The following is a 26,650-nucleotide window of genomic DNA, read 5'->3' on the forward strand; positions in this document are numbered from 1 at the left end:
CGTGGGAGTTTAATCGCTTGGTCATTCTGGAGGAAGTTTTTAAAAGATCTGTCTATTATTGAAGTTGAATCCATTCATATACCAATGTAGATAGTATCTTGCATTTAAGGTCCAATCGTTTGAATCTTAGTGTTTCGGAGAGGGTGCTCTGCCATCTTAGCAAGTCCTGTAAGGTCTTGTGAGCCAGCAGGACTGAGTGCCCAGGCACTGCTCATGAAATTGTCTGGTGGCAGAAGTCTCCAGAGCAGTAAGTGAGATTTGGATAGCTTTAGAAGAGATTTTAGGTAGGAGATGCCTTCCAGAGTAGGTTTAATTTGTGGCTGCAAAGGAGGAGGTTAGTTGGGAAGGTCTGGCAATATAATAGTGGTGGTCTTCCGTATTTTTAGGAGTGCGGAGTTGCATAGCCCTGGCTTGACTCTGAGCGGATGCGCTCACCATTGCTGGAGAAGGTTAGGTTGGGGTAGTGTGTAGGAGATTGCCAGCTATCTCCCAAGGGTGGAGGATAGCACTGGAAGTAATAAGACTGCAGAATGGGTTCTGCAAATTTAGGAGAGAGACCAAGGTGGCCTGGAGGAAGAAGCTTGGGTTCTATAATCTTTGCAAGTCAAGCCAGCCTGCCAAATGCTCAGGTTAACCTGTAGCGAAATTAGAGCAAGAATGTATTAGCCTTTAGGGAGCTACTGCCTGTCTAATTATGTTCTTCACTCAACATATAATTAAACTCTGGAATTCATTGCTGGAGAAAGTGGTGAAAGCTGTCAGAGGGCAGCTATTGAGGGGTAGCTTAGCAGTACTTGGTGTGTATCTAATGAAGGTGTTTCTGAGGTCTTCACTTGGCTCCCTTGTCATTCAAACCAGAAAGACACGACTGCGGCGGGGAGCTATAAGCGTCCTGCAATGCTGGGTGCAAAAGACAGACCGAGGGTCAGGAACCTCCACACATGCCCAGAAATCCTTCCAGGCTTTTGTTGGGATCTAGGGCAGCTAGTCTGGTCTGGACGTGTCCGTTGACATTGCCAATGGCATGGCTGCATTTCTGTTTGTGGACAAGAGAAATGTTCAATACGGTACATAGGAGCAGATGTAGGTTGTTCCCATTTTTGCTTTATGAGAAAATTAAATGATTTACTACATCTTTAGTGTAGATCAGGGATCTCAAAGTCCCTCCTTGAGGGCCGCAATCCAGTCGGGTTTTCAGGATTTCCCCAATGAATATGCATTGAAAGCAGTGCGTGCGCATAGATCTCACGCATATTCATTGGGGAAATCCTGAAAACCCGACTGGATTGCGGCCCTCAAGGAGGAACTTTGAGACCATTCCATTTTTTTTTTTCCAGAAAACCCACTATTCAGCCTGTGGAAGATCCACTTTTAAGCAACTGACCAGCATGGGGAGAATCTGACCAGGATATTCACAGCTGGGTCTAAGCCGAGTACTTCCACTGAATATTTGGGTTGCCAAAAGTTAGTTGGGTGCTGGCTAGTAGAACAATCCCTTCTGGTCCCAACTTTACCCGGGCACTTACTGGTGGGTCCCCAACAACTGGTCTAAACTACATGATAGCTAATGAGTCAGTTAGTCTAAAAGTGTAATTGGATAAGGAAACAAATGACAGCATGATAAAGATCTCAATAAGGTGACTGTTGGGAGCATGAGGACTTTCTCTGAGCCAGCGTCCGAGCCCCCGCTGCTCAAAAGCTTTAGAAACATAGAAAAAAGCAGCAGAAAAGGGCTTTAGCCCACCAAGTCTGCCCATTCCAAGTATCCCCTCCCCTGAATTTACTCCCTTAAAGATCCCACGTGAGTATCCCATTTTCTCTTAAAATCCGTCAGGCTGCTGGCCTTTATCACCTGGAGTGGGAGTCTGTTCCAATGATCCACTATTCTTTCGGTGAAGAAGTACTTCCTGGAGTCGCCATGAAACTTCCCTCCCCTGATTTTCAGCGGATGCCCTCTGGTGGTCGAGGGTCCCATGAGCCAGAAGATATCATCTTCTGACTCGATGCGTCCCGTGATGTACTTATATGTTTCAATCAAATCTCCCCGTTCTCTTCTTTCCTCAAGTGAGTACAGCCGTGCTGATAAGAGTCATTAAATCAGTCTTAACTGACACGGTAGCTCTGCCTCTGATTCTCAAAAGGGTTATTGGGGCTATTACTGATCCTCGTAGCAGCCAGTGAGAACTCTATGCAAATGCATTACAAGTAACTCATTAGTATTTAAATGAGCTCTCCTTGTGATGCACAAAAGGGAACGCCCTTCCTTTACAGGGCAAAATTTTCTGGCAGGTCTGGTCTTGCCTGTAACTGTTGTGCGTATGTTGTGTGCCTCATACAACACACACACAACGGCTGTGCCCATAATTTTTTAATTATTATTATTTTTTTTTTAAAGCCTCCCAAACAGCTTTGCTCCTGCTCACAATCAGCGGGGAGCGGCACCGGAGCTGAGATCAGCTGAGCCGGCAGGGGAGAAGAACTACGATCAGCTGAGCCGGCTCAGCTGATCAAAGGCAGGGATGAAGAGGGTTTTGGTTTTTTTTTTCAGTGGTGGGACAGAGCTTAGTTTATGTTTGCTCTTCTGAACAGTTAGCAGTCAGAGTTCATCCCCCTTTTACCAGGGCTGCTCCACGCAAATAGCGTTGTGTCGAGCATCACCCTGTAAACAAAAATCGCTCCTAACATGTTATTACTGCGTTGGTGTATTCTGCATCCTGCCCTGAGTTCTTAACAAGGAAAGTCTCCCTGCTGAAAATCTTTGTGTGAGACTTTGCACATCTATAGCATTCAGTTAAATTTTTATCTATTGTATTACGATACTTAGTGGTTTCCAGGGTTAATGCCTTTAATTAGTTGAAGCATGTGGCATATTCTCATTATTGACTTTAAAAAAGTGATCTGCCACAGGACAAATGTATGACTTCATACTGTTATCTTGATTTTTTTCCGTTATTAACACCAATTGTCCATTAGACGAATTAACTTTTCGACAAATTGGTCCCTATACTCGGACCACAGGAGGCAGCCCAGCTACCTGCAGCAGTCAGCGGCAATCCGATATAGGCCGGCGCTCTATAGGGCCACTGGAATTCAATTTCCAGGGTAAATTTCACCATGACTTAGCCAGACCTACTTTTTAGGTGGCTCTATCTGGCTATCTGCCGACCCGGATCTTCAGCAGAAGAAAGCTGGCTATCTCCTGCTGAATATCGGCGGATTACTGGCTATGTGTTATTTGGCCAGTCAGGAGCCATTCCTGGCCAGCCAAATTGTCTCTTTGGGCAATTTCGTCTTTAGACAAATTGTATCCTTAGTCCAATTGCCCATTGGACGAACCGCCCCTTCCCAGTTAATGAATTGAAAATCGTTGCCAACCAGATAAAGCTTGGCTTTGACCAGATTCTACCCCAGACTGCCGCACTAACTGGATAATGCCAAGGTCTCACCAAATTTTCTGTGGTTTCTGGAAATCTAGGTATCATCTGCACAGCTCAGTTTAATGATTCAGTCATTTTAGGATCATCTGGTTTTATTCAGGTTCATTTTTGATTAAAACAACAATCTGATTTTAAAGAAACACCCGAGGTTGTAATGTATCTGTACTGTGAACCGCATTAATTCAACAGAATACTTCTAAATCTCCCTTCCGCAAAAAATCTGCAATACAAACGTGTTTTCCACAACATGCTCACCTTTCTAGGCGTAAAAACTTGGAATGATCTTACTGAAATGACTAGGACGGAACCTAACTACACCATATTCTGGAAGAAACTGAAAACTCATCTATTTGACACTTAATCACCTGTATTCTGTATCCTGTCCCTACCCCCTCCTTCCCTCCTCTTCTCTTCTCCCACCCCTCCTCCCCCTTCTTCCTCGCCCCCTCTTTAAGTCGCCTTGAGCCTACCTAGGTATGAGCGACACAGAAATAGAAGATTAGATTAATTCCTTGTTGACATTTTGCGGGGTATAAAAAACAGTATGCTATGGTATAGTTGATGCTCTATATCAAAATCTTGATTCTCAATATGGCTGCGTTTCAGCAAAACCAGCCTTCATCAGGAGTATATAAACCTTCTGTGCAATATGCTGGACCAAAAAACAGACCCTGTATAGTCCTTAAAGAGAATGTCATTGTCCCATTCCGCGAGGCCCCTGGTGCTTCTCTTTTCTACTTCCTAGTTAATGCCAGCGTGGTCTATGGGTAGAGTTGGGAAGGAGCCATCTCCGGGGCAAACTCCGCAGGTACAGATATCAAAGCTACGCATTCCTTCCTCAATACAAGAACACACCAATGGTACGAATTAGCCTTCCCCACCCCCTTTCACGCATATGTAGGAAGAAGCTACATAAATCAACATTTGTATACCAGGGACCCAAGCTGTGAAATGATCTCCCTCTCCACCTATGACAACCTTATCACATTTTCAGAAAGAAACTTAAGACCTACCTTTTCTCCTTGGACCTATAACGAAATCTCAGGAGCCTACCTCCTAGCCTTCATTCAATGTTCACGTCTTGTTCTTAATCTGCTTGTAAACCGCATTGAATCCTAGCTGAAATTTGCGGTATAGAAGAAAAACGTATGGTTTAGTTAATGTGGATATTGAACCTTCAAGGCTTCAAAACTTTATAAACATTTAATTTAAGATATATCTCTATGAAGAATCGATTAAATGTAATACCATAAATAACCCACTCATAGACCTCAGCGGTGCTACTATGTGTATAGCAGTCTCCACACACAGGTTGTCCCTGCTGATTCGACACACTTAATGACTCTGACGTTGATTCTTAAAATTTAAAGGTATTCTATGCTTTAAGAATGGTTTTCTAAGTTATTGTTTTAATCAATTGAAGCACTTTAGAATGATTAAAATAGAAAATAAGATTTTAAGTAACTGATTACACTTTTTGATTCTTAGGGGGAATTCCTTGAAACAGCCTGTGGCGAAACATAGTCCTATGTCGGAATATGTACCCCTAGCTGTGTTTACAAAGATGAGTATTAATTTAAACTTTAGAAGGAATATAAAGATGAAAAATATAATTTTTTTTTTTTCAAATTCTTTATTCATTTTTCCATCTTACAACAAGTGCACAAATATTAAATCATATTAAACTTATTACATATCACTTGAAAGTTTATACAATTATGATTTTACATATATAAATTTATTCCCTCCCCACCCACCCTTCCCTAAGTAATTTAATTCAAAATATCATATACAATCATTTATAAACAGACCTTTAAAAATAAACTTCTACCCACCCCCCTCCCCCTAAGTATATATGTACTATTCACTTTAATTTAAATAATTTTAAGTATTTGGATTTGATTATGTATCAGGAAATATATAGTTCTAAATGGAGATTAAAGTCTTCTCTTTGAAAAATATAATTGTTAAAAAAATAAAACAAATAGACCGATGAAGAGGTTGGTGCTTTGGCTCTGTGTGTGAAAACTGCTATACACACAGTATCACCGCTGAAGTCTATGAGTGGGTTATTTAAGGTACTGTATTACATTTAATTTATTCTATGTGGATATTGACCATATCCGTTGCCAGTGTGCACAGCTAAGTGCATTCCTGTTGGCACTCTGAATATCAACCAGCACCTCTATAACATCTGACTTAGCGGCTGATCCTGGATATTCAGATGCTGGTACCCAAACATGGATCGACATTGAATAACCAGGATTATTTCGCTCCTTGGCTATGAATGGCTTTAAAGCTGCTGATTGCTGTAGGCCAAAGGTCAGGCAGTCCCTGTTGAAATGAAAGCAAATAATATTGGCAAGAGCGAAACTCTGCCGTTTTATTGGACTATTGCAGCAGTGGAGTCATCAAAGACCTGACCAGGAAACAAAATGACTCCCTGCACCCGGAAATCGCATTGCGAAGATGGTGCCACGTTGGGAGTATCGCACTGGGAATGTGCATGAGGATTGTCATTTTCTAGACCTTAAGTTTTGTTTGCAAAAAAAAAAAAGAAAATTCAGCTATTTTTTTTTATCATTATGATCTTGAAGTGTATTGAGACATTTTTGAAGCTTTTCTTTTGCATATTTACTTTCAATTTGGGTGGTTTCCTTTATTTTGGATGGCCCTGCCCTCAGGCTCTGTCTTTAAAAGTGTTACGTAAAGACTGAGTGTGGAACTCCAGCCCTAGTTGGGCTGTGGCCCAGTTCAAGTTGATATGCATATCTAGAAATAATTCCTCTCCTCTGACATTGGCTGCCAGGATCAGGACATACTTTGGCATTTCTCTCCTGTATTACTCACAGCCATGCCAAAAATCAGAGGCACAGATACTCTGGGAGGATGACCAGCAGCGCACCAGCCTTCATCGTTGAAGTTTGTAAATAAACTGGGCCAAGCAAGGCCAATTCCAACCAACTTATTATTTTTTATTGCCCAGCACTGAGCTTCTTATCATTCCTCTTTGTCCTCTTGTATTTTCATTTCTGTATGCAAATTGTCCTCTTGTATTTTCATTTCTGTATGCAAAGCAGCCCTCTGACTTTAGGCAAATTCACAATTTGCCAACACACAGTGACACATTTAAGAAGGTGTGTTGTTGTGTAATGGAGAGGATGTTCTTTCAGAAACTATTTCAAGACAAACACAGTTTAGTGAGGAAACTTATCACTGAAATTAATGGTGACGGGACTAAATTGCGCGAGACAACGGCTCGCCGACAACTGAGCGCAAGGTTGATGGCGCGCCGAAGAAAAGCACTATTTTAAAGGGCTCCAACGAGGGGTGTGAGGGGAGAACCCCCCCATTTTACTTAACAGACATTGCGCTGGCGTTGTGGGGGGGGGTGGAACCCCCCACATTATACTTAAAACTGAACTTTTTCCCTAAAAAACAGGCAAAAAGTTTGGTTTCAAGTATAATGAGGGGGGTTACAACCCCCCAAACCCCCCCCAACGCCAGCGCGATGTCTGTTAAGTAAAATAGGGGGGTTCCCCACCCACACCCCCCGTCGGAACCCTTTAAAATAGTGCTTTTCTTCGGCACGCCGTCAACCTTGCGCTCAGTTGTCTGCGTGCCGTTGTCTCGCGCGATTTTGTCTATGAACCGAAATTAATAGACTGAAGACATTATTTCACAGGGTCATGGATTTATACCACCTTTCTGTGGTACAACACCAAAGAGGTTTTAATTTTGTAGATGCAGGTACTTTGTCCCTAGTGAACTCACAATCTTACGGTCCCTTTTACCAAGCTGCACTAGAGGTTTTTAGCGTGAGCTGGCACAGTAAATGCTCCCGACACTCATAGAATATAAGGCCCAAATTCTGTAACCAGTGGCGCCTCTCTAAATTGAAGAACAAGCTCAGTTTAGCTTTTTAAATCGGCACTGATTGAAACCTAGGCGCCTATCAAGAAAGCGCGATTCTGCAACAAGGCGCCTTTAAAAATTTAGGCGGCCTTCCAAAAAAAAATAATAAATAGGCGCTATCCAGGTTAGGCGTGGCTACGTGATAGGCGCCTTGTTACAGAATCGCTGCTCTTAAGCGTGCTTAAGCGCTCGCAAATAGGTGCCACTCAGCGTGATTCACTAAACAGCGCCCAATTGTACTTGGATCACGCTGAACAGTGCCTAATTAGGCACCTAACTTTTGGGCACTTATAGAATTTGCCCTTAAGTGTTAAGAGACCTTGCTGGCCTGCACTATAAACCTCTAGCACAGCTTGATAAAAGGAGAGGTTAAGTTTGTGGACCTGGAGCAACAGAGGGTTAAATGACTTACCCAAAGGCACTGCAGTGGGAATCAAACCCAGCTCCTCAGCGCACTGTCTGAACGCCTTAGGCTACACCTCCACTAAAGCTGTCCCTCTGTAGAGCTTCTTCAATCCGGCATTTCAACCCCTGCCTTTTGCTGAAGCATATGGCTGCAAATAAAGACTGCAAGATCCATCTCGTCTGCTACTTCCTGTCACAATAATTTAATAATAATATTAAATATTGAACTAAGGCCAGTACTGGGCAGACTTGCACGGTCTGTGTCTGTATATGGCTGTTTGGTGGGGGATGGGCTGGGGAGGGCTTCAAAGGCTGGGAGGGTGTAGATGGGCTGGGATAGGTTTTAACGGAGATTTCGGCAGTTGGAACCCAAGCACAGTACCGGGTAGAGCTTTTGATTCTTGTCCAGAAATAGCTAAGAAGAAAAAATTTAAATTGAGTCAGGTTGGGCAGACTGGATGGACCATTCGGGTCTTTATTTGCCATCATCTACTATGTTAATAGCAGCATAGCCCAGAACACCTACAGCTTTCTCTATACTTCACCACCAGGACCTCTTCCATGTCAAGGGCGCATGCCTGCCAGAGTAAAAAAGAAGCTAGGCTCATTGTAATCTCAGCATTTTTGTAGTTCACTACCAAACAGACATCACTTTATTGCATGAATAGGTCCTGCACCGCAGAAGTGGCTGTCTGCTTGTTTAATCTGTAGCTGCAAAGCATTTTGGTACTCTTACACTTTGTTGCCATTACTTCCGCCTAGGAGCCATGCACAATCCTTTCTTGCCTTTATTTATTTGGATTTAGTTCACACTTTCTCACTGGTAGCTGAAGATAAGGGGAAAGGATGCGATATACCACCTTTCTGTGTGGTTACAATGAAAGTAGTTTACATATCTTAGGTACTTATTTCCTACCTGTTAAGTGACTTACCCAGTCACAAGAAGCTGCAATGGGAATTGAACTCTCAACCTTGGGGTGCCGATGCAACAGCTCTAACCACTAGGCCATTTCTCCACTTAGAAAAGGTTAAAAAAAAGAGCAACCAAAATGATAAAGTAGATGGAACGCCTCACACATGAGGAAATGCTAAAGGGTTTAGGGCTCTTCAGCGTTGAGAAGAGACAGCTGAGGGGAGATATGATTGAGGTCTACAAAATTCTGAGTGGTATACAATAGGTAAGAGTGAATCAATTTTTCACCCTTTCAAAAAGTATTAAAACTAAGGGGCACTCAATGAAGTTACATGGAAATACCTTTAAAACCAGTAGGAGAAAATATTTTTTTTGCACTCAGTTAAGGATATGGAGAAGTTCCTGAAAGAAAACCATTGCTTGCCCTGGATCAGTAGCATGGAATGTTACGACCATTTGGGTTTCTGCCAGGTACTAGTAACCTAGATTGACCATCATGGGAACAGGATACTGGGATAGATGAACCACTGATCTGACACAGGATGGATGGCTATTCCTATGAGTTATGGTTCAGGTACAGCAGCATTTGCTGAAGGGCTTACAATTAAATGGTAAGATTTACTGAGGTGCACTGCCATGTTTCTGTGCCTAATCCACATTTTTTAAATGGCAAATCCCATTCAAGACAGTGGAACCTATTTAATAACACAGTAATGGCATGGACAGATGCCAGCGTAACCCTAAGTTTTTACCTGGTAATAGAATAGGGGTGGACAACTTGTGCCCCCCCCCCCATGCAGCCCCCAAGGCCACAGAAAAAACTTAACTAGAAATTTAACATTTTTAACTACCATGTTTTGAAAATATTTTCAGAATAGCCACACTAATGGTTTGTTTCCATTCTGCCCAGTATTCAAAATGATTTAGCTGGCTGCTGACTGGTTAAATTGCTTGGTTAGGGCTAGCCGCTTAACCAGCAAAGTGCCAGAGAGTGTCGCAGTTATTTTAGGGGTGTTCTGGGGGTAGAGTCAGTGCCTGGCCACTTTAAATGCTAATATTCAGCAGTTAAGTGGCCAGGGTTAGTACATAAATGTCCTATTTTTGTGCAGTAACCTATGGCCACTTAAGTGATAAATATCAACTCAAGCGGCTATGTCATGGCTGGCTTAAAAATAACCGGGTATTTAAGCTCAAGCCCATGTAGGTCCCTGCTTTGACCATCTGGGAATGACGGCATAAGCGGGGAGCAAAATACTCACTGCCGATAGCTGAATATTGACCCCATTGGCTTTAGTTCAATTTTCACCTATTTATTTAGCACAAAAGGTTGTTAGAGCTCTGTGAAGTTCTAGTTTAGAGATAGTATTGACATTCATGCAGCTCTCTTGTGTATAAGGGTTGATCTGAATCATCAGGCGCATATGCAAGAATCGAGTCCATCTACTTACACCCACAAACTTTGAACCAACTTTCAAAACAAAATTGCATACTTTCTTTTTTTTTCAAATACAGTTTGAAAATGGCATTGTAGCACAAGCAAAGTATTCGTAAGGTCTATACAGCTAAGCCTTTGAAAACTGACCTATAGCTCCTCAATTTTACTAGACAGATATATTTAGCTGGTCAGATTCTAGGCAGTATTGGAGTTAGGGTGGTGAAGAAGCTGGTACCAGTTCTCCTGTGACAAGTAGGCGAATGCAGACAGATGGTGTGTTCTCTACTCCACTTTTCCAACTAACACGCTGGGGAAATACAGGCGCAGCGTGAGAGCAACTGTGGGTGGGTTCTCCTGATGTCTACAGCAGGCCAAATTTAGATGCTACAGAAGCAGGCATAAATCCTGGTAGCCACCCTCCCAATATTAAAAAAAACCCAACACTGGGAGCAACGTTTTACTTGCGACATCCATGCAAGTGTATAATCTGCTACCATTCAATTAAATATGTTTTCTTTGAACCACAACAACTAACAGCTTTTCTGGCTATGTCCAGATTGGATAAAGAGAAACTATCAGCTCCATAATTAATATATCTGCCTTTTCTCAGTTTGTCTAATTTATCTTCTAATAATATTTCTTTAGCTCGCTTTAAGAAATCTTGGATCCACTTTTTGAGGACTTGAGTTGGTTGGAAGATTTTTTCCTGTTTTAATTTTATTTGGATAGTTTATGATTTATATTGTTATAGGTCATATCTCAACTAATTTACTTTCTGTACAAATGAATATTTGTAATGTCATTTGAAAATTAATAAATAATTATATTTTAAAAAAATAAAAAACCCCAACAAAAAGTTCCAGCATCCCTAAACCCTTCCTGATCTCAAAGTATTAATTAAAATAAACTAAAATGTCTTACAAAATTACCAGTGGCTTAAATACCCCACTCCTAGCCTTTCTCCTGGCAGAGTCTGTCGATTCCAGATTTAAAATCTTTCTCCTTTTCATACCGAGCCTCTTTAAACTCTTATTCCCACAAAAATCGTTTTTCCCCTCTATCCTATCGCATCTGAAGTTGAACTTCATCCCCTCTTTCCCATTGGCTCCGTTTGTCTGCACTTAGTTTGTGAGTTTGGTTATAATAGGTTGGTAAATCCTGATCTTTGTAATGATTTTATTCCTGTACATCGCTTAGAAATCTGATTGAGTGATTTAATCAAATTTTAAATAGAACTTGAAACTACAAAATAGATGCAGCTCTCCCAAGGTCCCTCCTCTTTATCTTGTACCTTGCTTTATAAAAAAAATGTCCCACCTTTCCCCACCCTTCAATTCCCAAAAAGCTCCCTCTAGCATGTAAGAAGATATAATCTTCCCTCCTTGGTTGAATATTACATTCCAGTAACTAGGTGTGCAATGAATAAACAAATACTATAGTTCATATTTAGCTGAGAGGATATAATAAGATCATGTTCTTTCCCACTTGATGTGAAGAAGGCTTGCAGGGGTTTGGGGGAAAGCAAAGGGTAAAAATTAAGGAGGCAACTTGAAAATTAAGTGTTAAAACAGGGTGAAAAACAGAAATGAGATTTGTTTCACCTAGCTGAGAATATGAGAATTAATTTAAATAATATCCCACTTTAAGGAATGATTCAAGGTTCTCTAGTGCGAACCGAGAATTATTGTCCTTTATTTTCTTGAATTTATTTGATTAGAAATAGCAATATGTGCTCCCCATTAATGTGGGCTTAAAAAGAATTATGTATGTATGGTTTGATTATGATTATGTATTGTTTTATGTGTTTATCCTTTTTCCCTTTGGAATTATTGGATATTGTAATGTATTCAAAATTTATAAATAAAGAAAAAAAACAAAAACAAAAAAAAACAGGGTGAAAAAAACATATTCCTTAGGACTTCAGCTCACTCCTTCCCTTGGTCATTAACAGGATTTTTCGTTATAATTTTGGGGAATTCTTTCAAGTCACTATAAGCTTCATGTGGGAGAAGCCCCACCGAATCACAGTCATCCAAAATCTGCCTGGACCTGGTCTCTCTCTCAGGCATACGGAATGCTTCTGCCATAAAAACTGACCTGACCTTTTCCTGCTCCCACGACGTTGCCATCAACACCAGTAGAAAATTGTACTTCACCCATCTGAGGAAGAGGATGGCCTCTTGTGCCATTACTGGGCGCTGCATGTCTCCTCATCTCTTGACATACACTACTGCTATGTATGCTGTTATCTGACAGCATCCAAACCATTAGAATAGCCATACTGGGTCAGACCAATGGTCCAATTAGCCCCGTATCCTGTTTCCACAGTGGCTAATCCAGGTCACAAGTATGTGGAAGAAACCCAAATAGTAGCAACATTCCATGTTACCGATCTCAGGGCAAACATTGGCTTCCCCATGTCTGTCTCCTCTTCACTGACCCCTTCAATGTTGGAAGTGTGCAAAAGCCAACTTGATGGCCTTGGTTACTAGCCTGTTTGTGGACCAAATGGCCTCCGACTTGGACCACTGACCTTAGCAGTGGAAGATTCCCCAGGAAACCAGAGTTGCATTTAAAATCACCTAGTCTTATTTGATAGATTATTCTTCCTTTATAATAATGAGTGATTTTTGACTTTTGAACCATAAAGATATTTTCAAAGCAAAAATTAAAAATAGAATGTAGAAGAGAATGCCAATAGTAATAAAAAAAAATTAGTGTCAACAGCAGCAGAAATTTCAATTTAAGTTCTTGGTAAGAGAGAAAGAATGACTAGCACATTCAGTGAATCCCAGGAGGGACCAATCTGCTAATTTAGCCATTTCATGTGCACCCTAGATTATCAGTTTGGAGTTTAATCCTACTAATCTTTATCCCCCTACTGCTTCTCTGGCCTCTCTACCTATCCAGCAGTGGTATCCTGAACCACCGGCTATGCTACTGCTCACATATGTGACAACTGGCACTCAGTCCATCAGAAATACAGCCTTTTGTCCACCTGAGCTGCCATGGCCAGCCCTGGAGCTAACCCCAAGACTCATCATCCCACTCTTTCCCTATGCATCAGAATATTTGGGATGTAGTGCATGCTCAATGGAAAATTCCGGATGTGCTTTTTTGCTTGATGTGGTCTATGACCAAACTGTATGATAGAGAAACCTTTAAGTCTCCTGTGGTTGATGCGGTGGTTTTGGATATTGTGCACAGATATACCATGCTGGTGGAAGGCGGCTTGGCCCCGAGAGACCCTCAAGACCGTAAAATGGAGGCTCCACTTAAGTTTTGATGTTGCTGCCCTGGCTATCCAGGCAGTGATTTGTGGCGGTCTGGTAGCCTGGGCTTGTTTCCTGTGGTCTGAGAGAGTTCTTGACCATGTAGGCCTCCCTTCTTGGAGTTTGCTAAGGAGCGAGTCGTGCTACGGCTGGTTCCCTCTTTTCTTCCAAAGGTGGTCTCACTGTTTCATGTTAACAGTCCGTGGTCTTGGGGTAAATGGGAGGGCTCGTTAGAGCAGAGGTAAGTATACAAGTTGGATGCCCATAGGGTCCTTTGCTCTTATGTTCAGCAGACCTAGGAGTTCCGTAAGTTGGATCATCTTTTTGTCCTCTTAGCAAGTCCTCGTAAGGAGGATGGTGCTTCCAAGGCTACCATTGCTCGCCGGATCAAGGAGGCTATCGCTTCAGTGTACCTTCTCCAGAAGCCTGTTCCAGAATTTCTGAAACATCATTCCACTTGGGGTCAAGCAGATTCTTGGGCTGAATCTTCTCTTGTTCCTCCTGTAGATATCTGTGAAGCTGCGATTTGGTCTTTTCTCCATTCCTTTGTTCGACACTACCATGTGGACATTCAGGTACATCGAGATGTGGTGTTCTTGTGGCAGCCCTTCGGGAGTCCCACCTATGATGTGTTCTGCTTTGGTATGTCCCATTCATTTCTGTGCCGGTTTGGAGGGACGCTAAAGAAGGAGAAATTAGGTCCTTACCTGCTAATTTTCTTTCTTTTAGTCCCTCCAGACCGGCACAGACCTCGCCCCGTCATTTTGTTACATAGAAACATAGAATATGACGGCAGAAAAGGGCCGACGGTCCAACAAGTCTGCCCAGTCAAGAACCCTCCCTCCCAACTAGCCTGCCTACTCAAGAACCCTTCTTTCCCGGAGTATCTATCATTTGAGCATAACTCTTTAGTACTCCCACTTGTTTGTCCCATCAACTCTTGAAGTCGAGCACGCTACTGGCCTCGACCACCTGGCGGGGAAGATCATTTCATCGATCAATCACCCGTTCGGAGAAGAAGTATTTCCTGGTGTCACCATGAAATCTTCCTCCCTTAAGTTTTAGTGGATGCCCTCTTGTCGCCGTGGGACCCTTTAGAAAAAAGATTTGCTCCTCCACTTTGATGTGACCCATGATGTATTTAAATGTTTCTATCATGTCCCCCCTTTCTCTGCGCTCCTCGAGAGAATATAAGTGCAGTCTGATCAGGCGTTCTTCATATGGGATGTCTTTGAATCCTGAGACCATCCTAGTGGCCATTCTCTTCACATCCTTTTGATGTGGCCTCCAAAATTGGACACAGTACTCCAGGTGAGGTCTCACCATGGATCTGTATAACGGTAGTATGACTTCCGGCTTTCGGCTGATAAAGCTCCTTCTCCTTCGTGTTTTCATGAACACTTCAGGTTTTTTCCTGCAGGAATTTGTTGTTTTGGTTGTTCAGGGAATTTAAAGAGCAGCGGCAATTGGTTCAGCTGGTTTAGCTGGCAAACTGTGGAATGTATCTGAAAAGTTTTTGTTCTAATTGGTATCCAATAGTGTTTTCCCTTGATCTTCTCCTTGTAAGTGGGGAGTTGGGATATTATTGTTTTTCAGCTTGTTGTTTTCTGCTTGGCTATCCGTTATGACTGATTTTAATGGGGACTGCACAGCCCACTTGTACTGTAGCCAAAAGTCAATGTCTCGGACTCCACCTGTCTGGAGGGACTAAAAGAAAGAAAATTAGTAGGTAAGGACCTAATTTCTCCTTCATCTCCCACCTCTGAAATTTGACTGACTTCTCAAGAGAGAACCTACCTTTTCTTCTCCCTCCCTACCACACTCACCAACAGATCAGGGACTTGAGAGCAGGTTGGCAGCCTGGTGACACCAGAGTCTGCAGCTGCTTGTCTTCCTCCTATAATTTCTGAATACAGAGTAATTGTGTACTATGGGGAAAAGCAACCAAGGAGTCAGGGAGCACACACTTACTAATGTTCCCCTGTCCTGCTTATCATCCACCAGTCTGTCTGCGGGCCTGCCCATGGTTTTGCTCTGTAAAATTAAGAAGAGAGGGGGAGAGATTCTCCTTCATTTCTCCCTTCCTCCTTGGATTCTTAAGGGAAATATGGAGGGATTATGGTGGAGAGAGAGGAATCCAAAGGCATAGGAAATAGAGGACACTGGCAGAGAAAGGGATAGAGAGAAACTTGCATGTAAGAAATGGTGAGGCTCCTTGAAGGGAGTAGGAGGCAAAAAAGGAATTTACAGGGGACATGCAGATAAATTTATGGAAAATAAGAGATGGAGAGGTACCTAAGAGAGTGGGGGAGGGGGCACAAAGGGAATTGGAAAGGGGTAGGGGAGACAGACATACTACTGGAAAGAAACCTGAAAGGAGTAGAAAGGAAGGAGAAGGTGAAGTAGGGAGATGGTGGTGCACCACTGCAGTTGCCACCCCCCCCTTTAATTCTTTAGTTTCCAAGTTTATTATTTTTAAAAGTATCTATACGGTTAGCATCCTTCCAGATAAGTCCAGATGTGTGGGTTTTGAACTTATATTAGCAAATGAAGACAGAGAATTACTAACTTCAAAGCTTCCCTATAAGTATCCTGTGTGGCTCTCCAGTATCTCCAGTATTACTCAGTCTCTAGCAGATGGTATTCTGTGCAGTCCAAGCTTTGTCAAGCTAGGCTGAGCCTCTGGGGATGCTTTCAGTCCTGGTGGTCAGGACCGAAGCAGGACCCCCAACTACCTATAAATAAGGCTAACAAAATCAGGGCTAAATAACCCCGGCGACAATCCAGGAATCAATGGAGCAGAAGACACATTTAGGACCTGTTTCTGTCTCTCTAAGATAGGAGGAAGGTTCCCTGAGACTGTGGCCAAAATGAATGCACTTCCCGCCAAAACCGAGGGAAGGGCCGTCGCTAAACTGTCACCTGAAATAATACGCAGCACCGAAGCCAAACTTGACCCCACCGCTACAGAAACACCACTAGCAGCCTAAGCCACAGCAAATGCCAGACCGCTGGCAGATGAGGAAACCCTGGCATGGGCGGCAGGTGATGCCTGGGCATCACTATCGCCTCCTGCCGATGAGCAGTGCGCACCAAAGGGGAGCCTGACATGTCTAAGCTCGAACTCGGGTCCCCCTCAAGGCAGCCGGAACATTTTGTGCAACCGCCAGCTGCATCCACTGTTGGGCGCCCATATAAAACGCACTTGTACTGCTTTTTTGAAGCACTCATACTGAATGCACCAAAAACCCATGCACAACGCTGTACTAAAACGGCGGCTTCAGGACCACAGTATACTTCTTTTAGCTCATGTCTTTTTAAAAAAAAAAAAAACTCACAGTTCACCAGCTGTCTCAAGCAGATCCCACAGGCACTCTAACCTGTAGTCTATGCCAAACGGTGACAGGTCAAAAGCGCGCAGACAACTGAGCGCAAGGTGGAAGTGCACCGAAGAAAAACAGTATTTTAAACGGCTCCGACGGGGTGTGTGTGGGGGGAACCCCCCCACTTTACTTAACAGAGATTGCACCGGCATTGTGAGGGGTTTGTAACCCCCCACATTATACTGAAAACTTCACTTTTTCCCTACAAAAGAGGGAAAAAGTTAAGTTTCCAGTAAATGAGGGGGGTTACAACCCCCCACAACGCCGGCGCGATCTCTGTTAAGTAAAGTGGGGGGTTCCCCACCAACACCCCCCGTCGGAGCCCCTTAAAATACTGTTTTTCTTCGGCGCGCTTCCGCCTCACGCTCAGTTGTCTGCGCTGGGTTGTCGGCGTGCCTTTGTCATCGCGCGCTTTTGTCTATGAACCATGCCAAACAGGTGACTAGGCGTACAGTTGAGGGTCCTCTAAATTCAGAAAAACCTAGGAAGGGGCATGACCCTTCCAAGTGTGGCACTCCCCCAGGTAGGTAGGACCTCCAAAAGGGTCTCCCAAGCTCTGTCTGGACAGCAAAAGGGACAAGAAAGATTCACTAAATCAGATCCAACGGGTCCAAAACCAACCTCAGCACAGACTGCACAAGCTTACTATTCCACCTGCTGGAGACTGAGAAAAGACTGATTGCAATGGGGACCGCACAGCCCACTTGTACTGTAACCAAAAGTTAATGTCTCAGTCTCTACCTGCTGGCAGAAGAGCGTAATCCATCCATTTCTGTGCCGGGTGCTAAAGAATGTGACGTTTTATAGTTATGGTAAAGCATCACCTCTAGGTAGGTCTTATACTAGTGTTCCAAAAGGTATCATAGCCTATGTCATGGGCACACGTCACACATACACACCACACCCCCAGTTCATACAAACTTCAGATAAAAAAACAACCACATTAACACTGCAGGGCTTATTGGATAGCTGTATATATTTTCTTTTTTTTTTAATTACAATCATGGTACAGTCCCTTCCATTTTGTATTTTCATGTTTGGTGGCCAAAACAAAAAATATATATAAACCCCCTCCCCCTCAACATTTTAAAAATCAATGACAAGGAAAATTGCCCCCAGAAGCCCCAAACCCATTCACAAAACAGAAGTGATAATGACAACTAGTTCCAAAACAAAGCATAATTTATATGTACAACATAAAAAAATGAAAACAGAGAGAAAACAAAATATGCTTTGGGTTAAAGTTAACTTTTCTCCTGTCCATTTGTAAATATGTTTTGAACGGGAAAGGAGTGGAGCAGTGTGTCTTAAAGGTGGTCTCATGGGTCACTTGACTCCCCCCCCTCCCAATGTTCTGACCACAACTGCTACAACTGCTAGTGCTACATACATCTAGCATAGGGGTGTCAAAGTCCCTCTCGGGAGCTGCAATCCAGTCGGATTTTCAGGATTATCCCCAATGAATATGCATGAGATCTTTTAGCATACCATGAAAACAGTGCACGCAAATAGATCTCATGCAAATTCATTGGGGAAATCCTGAAAACCCGACTGGATTTCAGCCCTCGAGGAGGGACTTTACCCCCTGATCTTGCAAGACTCACGGCAACAGGCCCTGCCACATCTGGAAACAAACACAACTGAAAAGCTCCATGGAAATGAAAATCATGGAACGCAATTACAATGGGCAGAAAGCCAGGCATGTCAGCTCTCTATCCCTCTACCGACTGCAAGTCGATGACTTTATACATGAAGGGCAAATTCCACTTCTAAACCACTCCTCATTCCAGTTAGTTAAAGTCACTGCAAAGTATTCTGTGACTCATAAACCAATCTTTTGAAATGAATTTTTGGAGTTCCTGATTTCCCTGTACTGGCAAGCTTTAAGCGTCAAGTGTGCACAGAATGAGAAGTTTGGCTCACCTCTATCAATTTCTATTCAGTTTGTTCTCTCCACTAGTCTACATGAGGTATTTTCCATCCCACCATAGGTGACAGACCAATAAAATCTCATATCTCATAAGACTTCCCACAGCAGCACCATATAACTTGATGTTCTCTTTCCCATGATCACCCAGACAGAATACTTCATAATATCACACTATAAAAAAATGAGCAGAAAATCATTCAGGCCAATAGGCAGAACCAATTATGCATTCATCAGCAGTCATATAATAATGACCTGAATCTGAGGCAAAGAGACGACAGGCCAAAAAATTATTTGGATAGCGGTAATATTCAGCCACTGAACACATAATTTATATATCTAATTAACTCTGTTCGATAGCAAGCCAAAATTAAATGGATGATGGCTCAATCTGTATATTCAGTGCCATAATCTATACCCAAGATTAGATCTGCTATACCTTAGATTAGCTGGGGTTGGGGGTGCTACAGAAACAACATTCACAACCCTCTACCACAGAAAGACCCCTGGTTATAATCCACAATACAGGGTTCCAAATACAGCTCTGATGCATGGCTCCTATCCTTGACCATCCCTGTAATGACCAGACTGTAAAAATAAGAAAGCCCATCACAAAATTAAGGAAAATTTCCTGGCAGCTGTGAATGAATGATCATGAATGGTGCCAGAATACCAACACCAATTCTGATTGAGTTGGAAGAAAAGAGAGAAAGAAGCAACCACTGAGGCCTCCCCCACCCTACCCCCCCAAAAAAAAAATAAATCATAATTTTAACCCAGCTGGAAAAGAAACTTCAAGGCTGACAAAATCTTTATGTCTGCACTGCAGCAAGAAAATCTCCAAAAAACAACAGCAACAACAAAAAAATCATCATGATCAGATTTTCAAAAACATATGTTTCTGTACAAGTAAGATTTAAATATCCTTTTAAACTAAACTAAACTAAACTTTGGGTTTATATACCGCACCATCTCCACGAATGCGGAGCTCGGCACGGTTTACAGGAAGAAAGATGAGAGAGGAACTACAGTGGAGAGATTAAAGAGTTAGGTGTAAAGGGGGAAGGTGAGAGGCCTAAGAGGGGGGAAGTGTTACAGTTTTGAGAATAGCCAGGTTTTTAGGTGTTTGCGGAAGATTTGGGGGAGCTTGAGGTTCGGAGAGGGGAGGTGAGGTTATTCCAGATCTCAGTGATTCTAAAGGGGAGGGATGACCCAAGTTTGCCTGCATGGGAAATACCTTTTATGGAAGGGAAGGATAGTTTAAAAATTTGGGAGGATCTGGAGGAAGTAGGGGTTGGGGAGTTCCAGGATAGAGGGATAACGGCAGGAAGGATGCCATGTAGGATCTTGTAGGCCAGACACGCACATTTGAAGTGGATCCTGGGGATTACTGGGAGCCAATGGAGCTTAGACAGGAGTGGTGAGACGTGATCAAATTTGCTTTTCGTGAAAACAAGCTTAGCTGCGGCGTTCTGAATCCGCTGAAGTCTGTGGAGGCTTTTCTTGGTTAGGCTGAAGTAGATAGAATTGCAATAATCCAATCTGGAGAGGATGATGGATTGTACTAGGACTGCGAAGTGTTTTTGGTGAAAATAGGGTCTGACTTTCCTTAGCATGTGAAGGCTGAAGAAGCATTTCTTCACCAGGGATTGGAGATGTTCGTTGAAGGATAGAGAAGAGTCTAAGGTGACACCCAGAACTATGCTTGAGAACTAGAGCTGTAATGGGGGGCCGGAGGACAATGGGATGGAGGAAGGTAGATGGTCTAATTTTGGGCCGAGCCAAAGGAGTTTTGTTTTGGACTCGTTTAGTTTCATATGCATTGTGAATGCCCAGGATTGGAGGTTCTTTATGCATAAGGATATGTTCGTGGAGAGGTTAGTGAGGTTCGAGTCGGTCTCAACATCTAGAACAGGGGTGCCCAATATGTCGATCGCTCAGGCAACCCCAGTCGATCGCTGAGCCATGCGGTTTCCTTTCTGTGCTGTCTGGCTTTATCTCTGGCCTCCCGCACATCCCTTTACTTAATTTTAGCAGGGAGCAGCCTGCAGAGACGATCACCAGTACTTTAGCGATCCTTGCAGGTTGCCATAGGCTCAGGAACTGTCTTCCCTCTGCCGCGATCCTGCCTCTGATGTCAGAGGATGGGGGGACTGCGGCAGAGGGACGACAGCTCCTGAGGCCTATGGCAACCTGCAAGGATCGCTAAAGTATTGGCGATCGTCTCTGCAGGCTGCTCCCTGCTAAAACTAAGTAAAGGGATGCGTGGGAGGTCAAGGAACACACAGGCCTTCCGGGGGAGGGGGGGCAATCCTTTGGCGGGGACAGGCCTTCAGGAGTGGTGGTGCAAGCCTATGGGGGGGTGCAGGCCTTCAGGTGGGGAGGGCCCTGGTGTAGAAGGGAAGGGGGGTTGAAAGAGATGTGCATATGCCGGACTTTGGGAGGGAAGAAATAATGGGTCTAAAAACAGAGGAGTGGGAGAGAGATAGTGGACAATGGGATTTAGGGAGGGAAGGAACAGAAAGGGAGAGAAGTTGGACATAAGGGATGGTGTGGAGGGGGGGGGGATAGAGATACTGGATAGGAGGGTAGTTGAGAAAAGGTGGATCTGTGGATGGAGATGAAAAAAAGGAAAGATGCCAGACCTCCAGGGGAGGGAAGGGAAACGGAAGGGGAGGACAGAGATAGAAGATGGATGGTTAGCACGGAAAAAGAAGGAGACCCTGGCAAGCAAGTTATCAGAAGATAACCAGAGCCTGGGACCAACAAGATTTGAATAATGACCAGACAACAAAGGTAGGAAAAATGATTTTATTTTTAATTAAGTAATCAAAATGTGGCTGTTTTGAGAATTTATATCTGCTGTCTATATTTTGCACTATGGCCCCCTTTTACTAAACCGCAGTAGGTTTTTAGTGCAGGGAGCCTATGAGCTGTCTCTATCTAATGCTGTCTCCACCTAATGTATTGGGCCCTGATGGGAGAGCAAGCCCAATCACAAGGTGCAGCTGCAAGAAATCTCAAATGATCTCAGGCTTTATTGATCGGGCTCCAGATTGACAGCAAAAACAGTAGCTATTTGTTAAACCTGCCTGGATCCTCCATCCCCAACCTATCCAAGCTAAAATTCTAGACACAAACATCCTCTTTTAGAAACAAACCCCTTAAAAACTTGGTTTGCGACTAAAATGTTTAAAAAAACCAAACCCCCGCATATGCATTCAACATTCAAATCTTTTGTCTGCAAACTTGAAGAAAAATAAACGTTTTAAAACATTGAAAGAAGCACACATTCTTTTCTTATGGCTGGGTAACAGTGTACCTCTCCCGTCTCAGGTACATGCTGTCATTTACTGTGTGTGTATGTGCACATGCCTGAACGTTTTTGGGCAGGGAACACTGCTTCTGTTTGTTCTGTATGGCGAAAGAACAGGTCCTTAGTCTCAGAAGCCGGGCTAACACTGCCATGGCCTGCATGGCCTCTAGAAGGAGGAAGTAGGTCAGAGAGGGGCGGGAGCACTTATGTTTAGGCTGAATTCCACAGCATTCCCAGCAAAGATTTGAGACTCAAGACAACCTGCCCAGTCTGCAGAAATGCACAATGTTGCATATTGCTAGCTCTCACATGCCCTGATGTTCAGTGGAATCTCACCAGGGGAATCTACATGGATAACCATTTATCTTATTTCAGTTTAACAAAGTTTGAACATTACCCAAGAATCAATAAAACCTGTAACATGTACTCGCCCCAAAGCCCTCAGGGTTACAGGGCAGCTTCTGCTTTCCAGCTGTAAAAATTCTTACTCCGAACAAGGATTCTCAAGACATACCAGATCAGTTTATCTGTGAGATGCCCTACCCTCTGTGTCTTGCTTTGTGTAATGGGCTGAGGTCTTTGAGCTGTGCTCCTGCTGTCTGCCAAGTCACACTGGATAACACCCTGAAGGAATGAATGTAGCCCAAACTCCTGCAGGCCCCCAAGCTTCACAGTGATGATGGGAATATGTGAAAAAAAGTGATAGTCACCCTGCAGGCGCAAACTGGGAGTCACAGAGCAGCAGCACACAGACAGCACCCAAAGGGGTCATTATAACACAGGAATATCAGCATAGGGTGGAAGTGCCCCACTGTTCTCCACAGGCCTGCAGTTAATTAAAGAAATGAATTGTAAGCATCTTCAAGTCTCGAAGTGGGATGCAGTGACCACCAGTAGACTCCTTGACCAAGAACACGGACACTTCTTCTAAGGGCTCAAAAAAAGGGGGTGGGGAAACCATGTCTTCAAAAACACTGTTAAGCAGCTGAACAGCAAGTGTGTGGGAGTGGGGGTTATACCTCCTTTAATCCCAGAAACCCCTGTGAGGGCCCTTTAGAAACGCAGGGCTGTGATAGAGGCGGGAATGGAAGGGGAGTGAGAGCAGCAAGAGGCCCGTTAATCGTCTATACATATGACTTCCCCACTTTTCCCTTCTTTCTTCTCTAGGCTGTCAGCAGTAGCTTCCTTCTCTTTCTTCACCATTACAGGGGGCCCATTGGCAGCTAGAGAGAAAGAGAAAAATCAGAGTGAAGGGAGGAAGGAGAGGCGGTCAGAACAAATGAATGGTTGCTTTAATGGAAAGAATCTCAGTGCAGCTGGAAGATAGGAGACTTAGGCTACAGCAGTGTTAATACAAGTTGCATCACTGTCTTTTTTACTAATCAGTCTTTCTAAATGGAGGATAATGTTCGAGCCTGGATAAACGACAATATACTTAGGTGAAATGATTTGAAAGAAAACTGCTCTTCTCTGTGCTGGCTTCCATAGCACACATAGTTTTAGCTGGGTTTAAAAGAGAAGTTAAAGAGTGTGTTTAGGTCAGAGAGCAAAACAAGCAGCATGCAATGGATTTTCAAATGTGTACACATTCACCCTTCTTCATCCCTCAATCCAAACTTATCAACTAGCCACTGGCACAAACATGTGCAAATTACATGAACATCCTGCCAGCTGCTAAATATTAAAAAGCGCATGGTTTCCCTTTGAAAACGGGATCTAGTGCATGTGTGGCTATTCAGACTTACCTCATAAGAGTTTCTTGTAAAAGGAGGAATTAGATCTTACCTGCTAATTTTCTTTCCTGGAGTCCATCTAGACCAGTCCAGCACATGGCAGTTCTCAGTTTCCAGCAGATAGTAAGAGAGGTAAGCTTGTGCAGTCTGGATCTGGTCTGTGGACCACAGGAACTGTTAACTTAAGGGGGAGGGGGAAGAATAAATCAAAGGCAAAGGAGCTAGAATTGACTAGGGCTGAAGCCACCTTCCAGAACCAACTTTGATCCAAGTATAGAACAGGAAGGGAAGGGGAGGGATCTGACACCACCAGGTTTAACACTCCCGAATTGTTAGATTAGCCCCAGACAAATTCTAATCCTTTTGCTACTCTTCCATTGTCTATGATTTTTTGTTTTTAATTCTTTCTTAAGTTATTAACAGAAGGAAACTGCAAAGGCCTATCTCACTTACCATCTGCTGGAGACTGAGAACTACCAGGTGTCTAGACTGGTCTGGAGAAATAAAGAAAAAAATATTCAGATGTTGGGTATAGAACAGTTTATCGCAAACTGTGTGCCATGGCACACTAGGGTGCCTTCTGAGATTTCAGGTGTGCCACGACACACTGGGGAGGAGAGGTGCCAGCTTACTGCCTACAGGACGTCCTCTCGCGGCGAGAGGCATGTCCTTTAGGCAATCAGCTGGCGCCAGCACCAGCGCCTCTCCTCTCCATGCCTCTTCCCTGTTGGCACCCCCCACTGATGGCTCAGGGCCCATCTGGAGGGCCTTTGCGCATGCATCGACGTGATGACATATTACTCATCCATCCAGAATAACACACCTATCGTACTAGAAATTATGGTTCATGCTTGCTAGAGATAAACCCCATTCCAATTTCACACGTGGAAACTGTTATAACACCTTTAAACATAATAAATTCTATGGTATGGGTAAATAAAGCTACTGAAAACCTTTTGCTCCCAATGTTAGATGTGCTGACCTGTGATAAAGGACCCGACAGGCATCTGGCTATAGTTGTGTCCAACAGATGGATTTGTCCCCAGCTGTGCAGTACTGAAAGAACCTGTGAAAGTTGGAGGTGTGGTGTATGGGCCAGGAGGAAAAGCCTGAAAGAGAAAAGCATTGTATCAGTTAGCATCAGAGGTCTGCACAGGCTTGCACCTCTATTATCTGCTGGGAGACTGAGAAATACTGGCTCTGGGAGGGACTGCACGGTTAACATATTGGCTCCACCAGAATTGTGTAGTTCTCGATCTCCACCCACCTGTCTAGGCTGGTCTGGAGGGATGCTAAGGAAAGGCATCAGATCAGAGTTAACACCCTGAGTGCAGTTTGCAAATGAAAATATATGCAGAGATATCAATGTAGAAAGCAGACCCTGACTGATACTATTATTTTAATGAGGCCTCCAAAGAGGCATTTCATGCTCTGGTATTTGCTGCACACCATAGAATAATAGCAGCCCCGTTCTGGAACTTAAGTCATTACCGGAGTAGGTTGGGCTTCACTTCCTTTGTTGGCCAGGCGGCTGAGGATGCTACGTTCAGACATCTGCAGGCGAGCAGCAATGGGAGGGATACGGGACAGCGTTGCGGGTAGGCGGGTCACATCTGCCTTCATGTCGCTTAACAACTCCTCCAACTGGTTTAGCACTGGGGAAGAGGGATGCCAAAAAGAAAAGACACTGTGATATACTGTTGCAAAGACACTAAAGGGAGCTACCTAAGCCCTCTTGGGATGCATAGGCCCCCTTGTCCCTCATTGCACTCTCACATCATAAGAATCAGATGCTTAAATCCCGTAAAACAAAATGATTGTGCAGCACACATGTTTAGTTCTTACCCTTGAACAGCACCAAATTAAGGCCCTCTTTTACAAAGCCTATTTCTGCAGTGGCCCACGGTAAACGCACTGAAGCCCATTGGGAATTAATAGGCTTTGGTGCCGTTGCCACGCGGCTTTGTAAAAGGAGGGTTAAGCCTCTCTCTCTCCTGCTTCCCTGAGCTCAGCCTTTGCTACTCCTTATTGGCTGGACATTACCCCTCTGCTCCCCTCCCTCAGCTCGGCTATCTTCCTTCTGCAGCACTGTGTTAAGGGCTAGTCTCTCCAACATCCTGAGCTCAAGTTTTACCCCTATGCAGTATTACTACATTGGTGTCCCCGTTAAGCTCAACTCTTACCCTTTTGCATCACTGCATCAGAGGGACTTCCCCACCCCCTGATATACATAATAAAGATGATAAGTAAGACCCACTGGAACAACTCCAAAATAACAAAAAGATCCAACTGTTCAAAGTATAAGGTGTAAAAAGGGGGAGGAAAAGGATCTCAGAAACCTCAGCCAAGTCTGACAAGGTTCCACATTTCATTCATTGATCCTGAAAAACCTCCCCCTGAAAGCTGCTGAATGAACATACAGCAGCCTATGGGTTAGATTTACTAAGGACACCGATTGTGTCCCGGCCAGTTTGTGACCCCGACCCGATTCACTTACCTTACTCCCGATCCGATCCACGCATGCAAAGTAGGAAGGACGCAATTCACAAAACAATTTCAGGAACACCGACTGGGCTGCCCGATCAAAAAACAAGCGACTGCTGAGGACTAGTCGCTTGTGCAAAAACCCCTGCTCTCGGCCCCGACTCTCCTGCTCCGATTATCCTGGTCTTGGCCGCCCTGCTCTCTCCCCCGACTCTCCTGCTCTCGGCCGCCCTGCTCTCTGCCCCGACTCTCCTGCTCTCGGCCGTCCTGCTCTTTGCCCTGACTCTCCTGCTCTCGGCCGCCCTGCTCTCTGCCCCGACTCTCCTGCTCTCGGCCGCCCTGCTCTCTTGCCCCGATTATCCTGCTCTCAGCCGCCCTGCTCTCTTGCCCCGATTATCCTGGTCTTGGCCGCCCTGCTCTCTCCCCCGAC

At 43.9% G+C, this 26,650-nt stretch overlaps 1 protein-coding gene across 2 annotated transcripts in view; it reads right to left on the bottom strand.

Annotated features, from left to right (window-relative positions):
• Positions 1–21,498: 21,498 nt before the first annotated feature.
• Positions 21,499–26,650, bottom strand: part of CHD3 (chromodomain helicase DNA binding protein 3) — a 131,035-nt gene continuing 125,883 nt past the window's right edge. For both annotated transcript variants that reach the window (XM_033924010.1, XM_033924009.1), the window contains exons 38-40: positions 25,228–25,391; positions 24,719–24,845; positions 21,499–23,226 (exon numbers count right to left, since the gene is read on the bottom strand). In XM_033924010.1, the coding sequence (XP_033779901.1) occupies positions 23,120–23,226; positions 24,719–24,845; positions 25,228–25,391 (398 nt within the window). In that variant the 3' untranslated portion in view covers positions 21,499–23,119. The remainder of the gene's footprint in view (positions 23,227–24,718; positions 24,846–25,227; positions 25,392–26,650) is intronic.

Source organism: Geotrypetes seraphini, chromosome 16 (assembly GCF_902459505.1).
Source record: "Geotrypetes seraphini chromosome 16, aGeoSer1.1, whole genome shotgun sequence".
NCBI classification, from domain to species: Eukaryota; Metazoa; Chordata; class Amphibia; order Gymnophiona; family Dermophiidae; genus Geotrypetes; species Geotrypetes seraphini.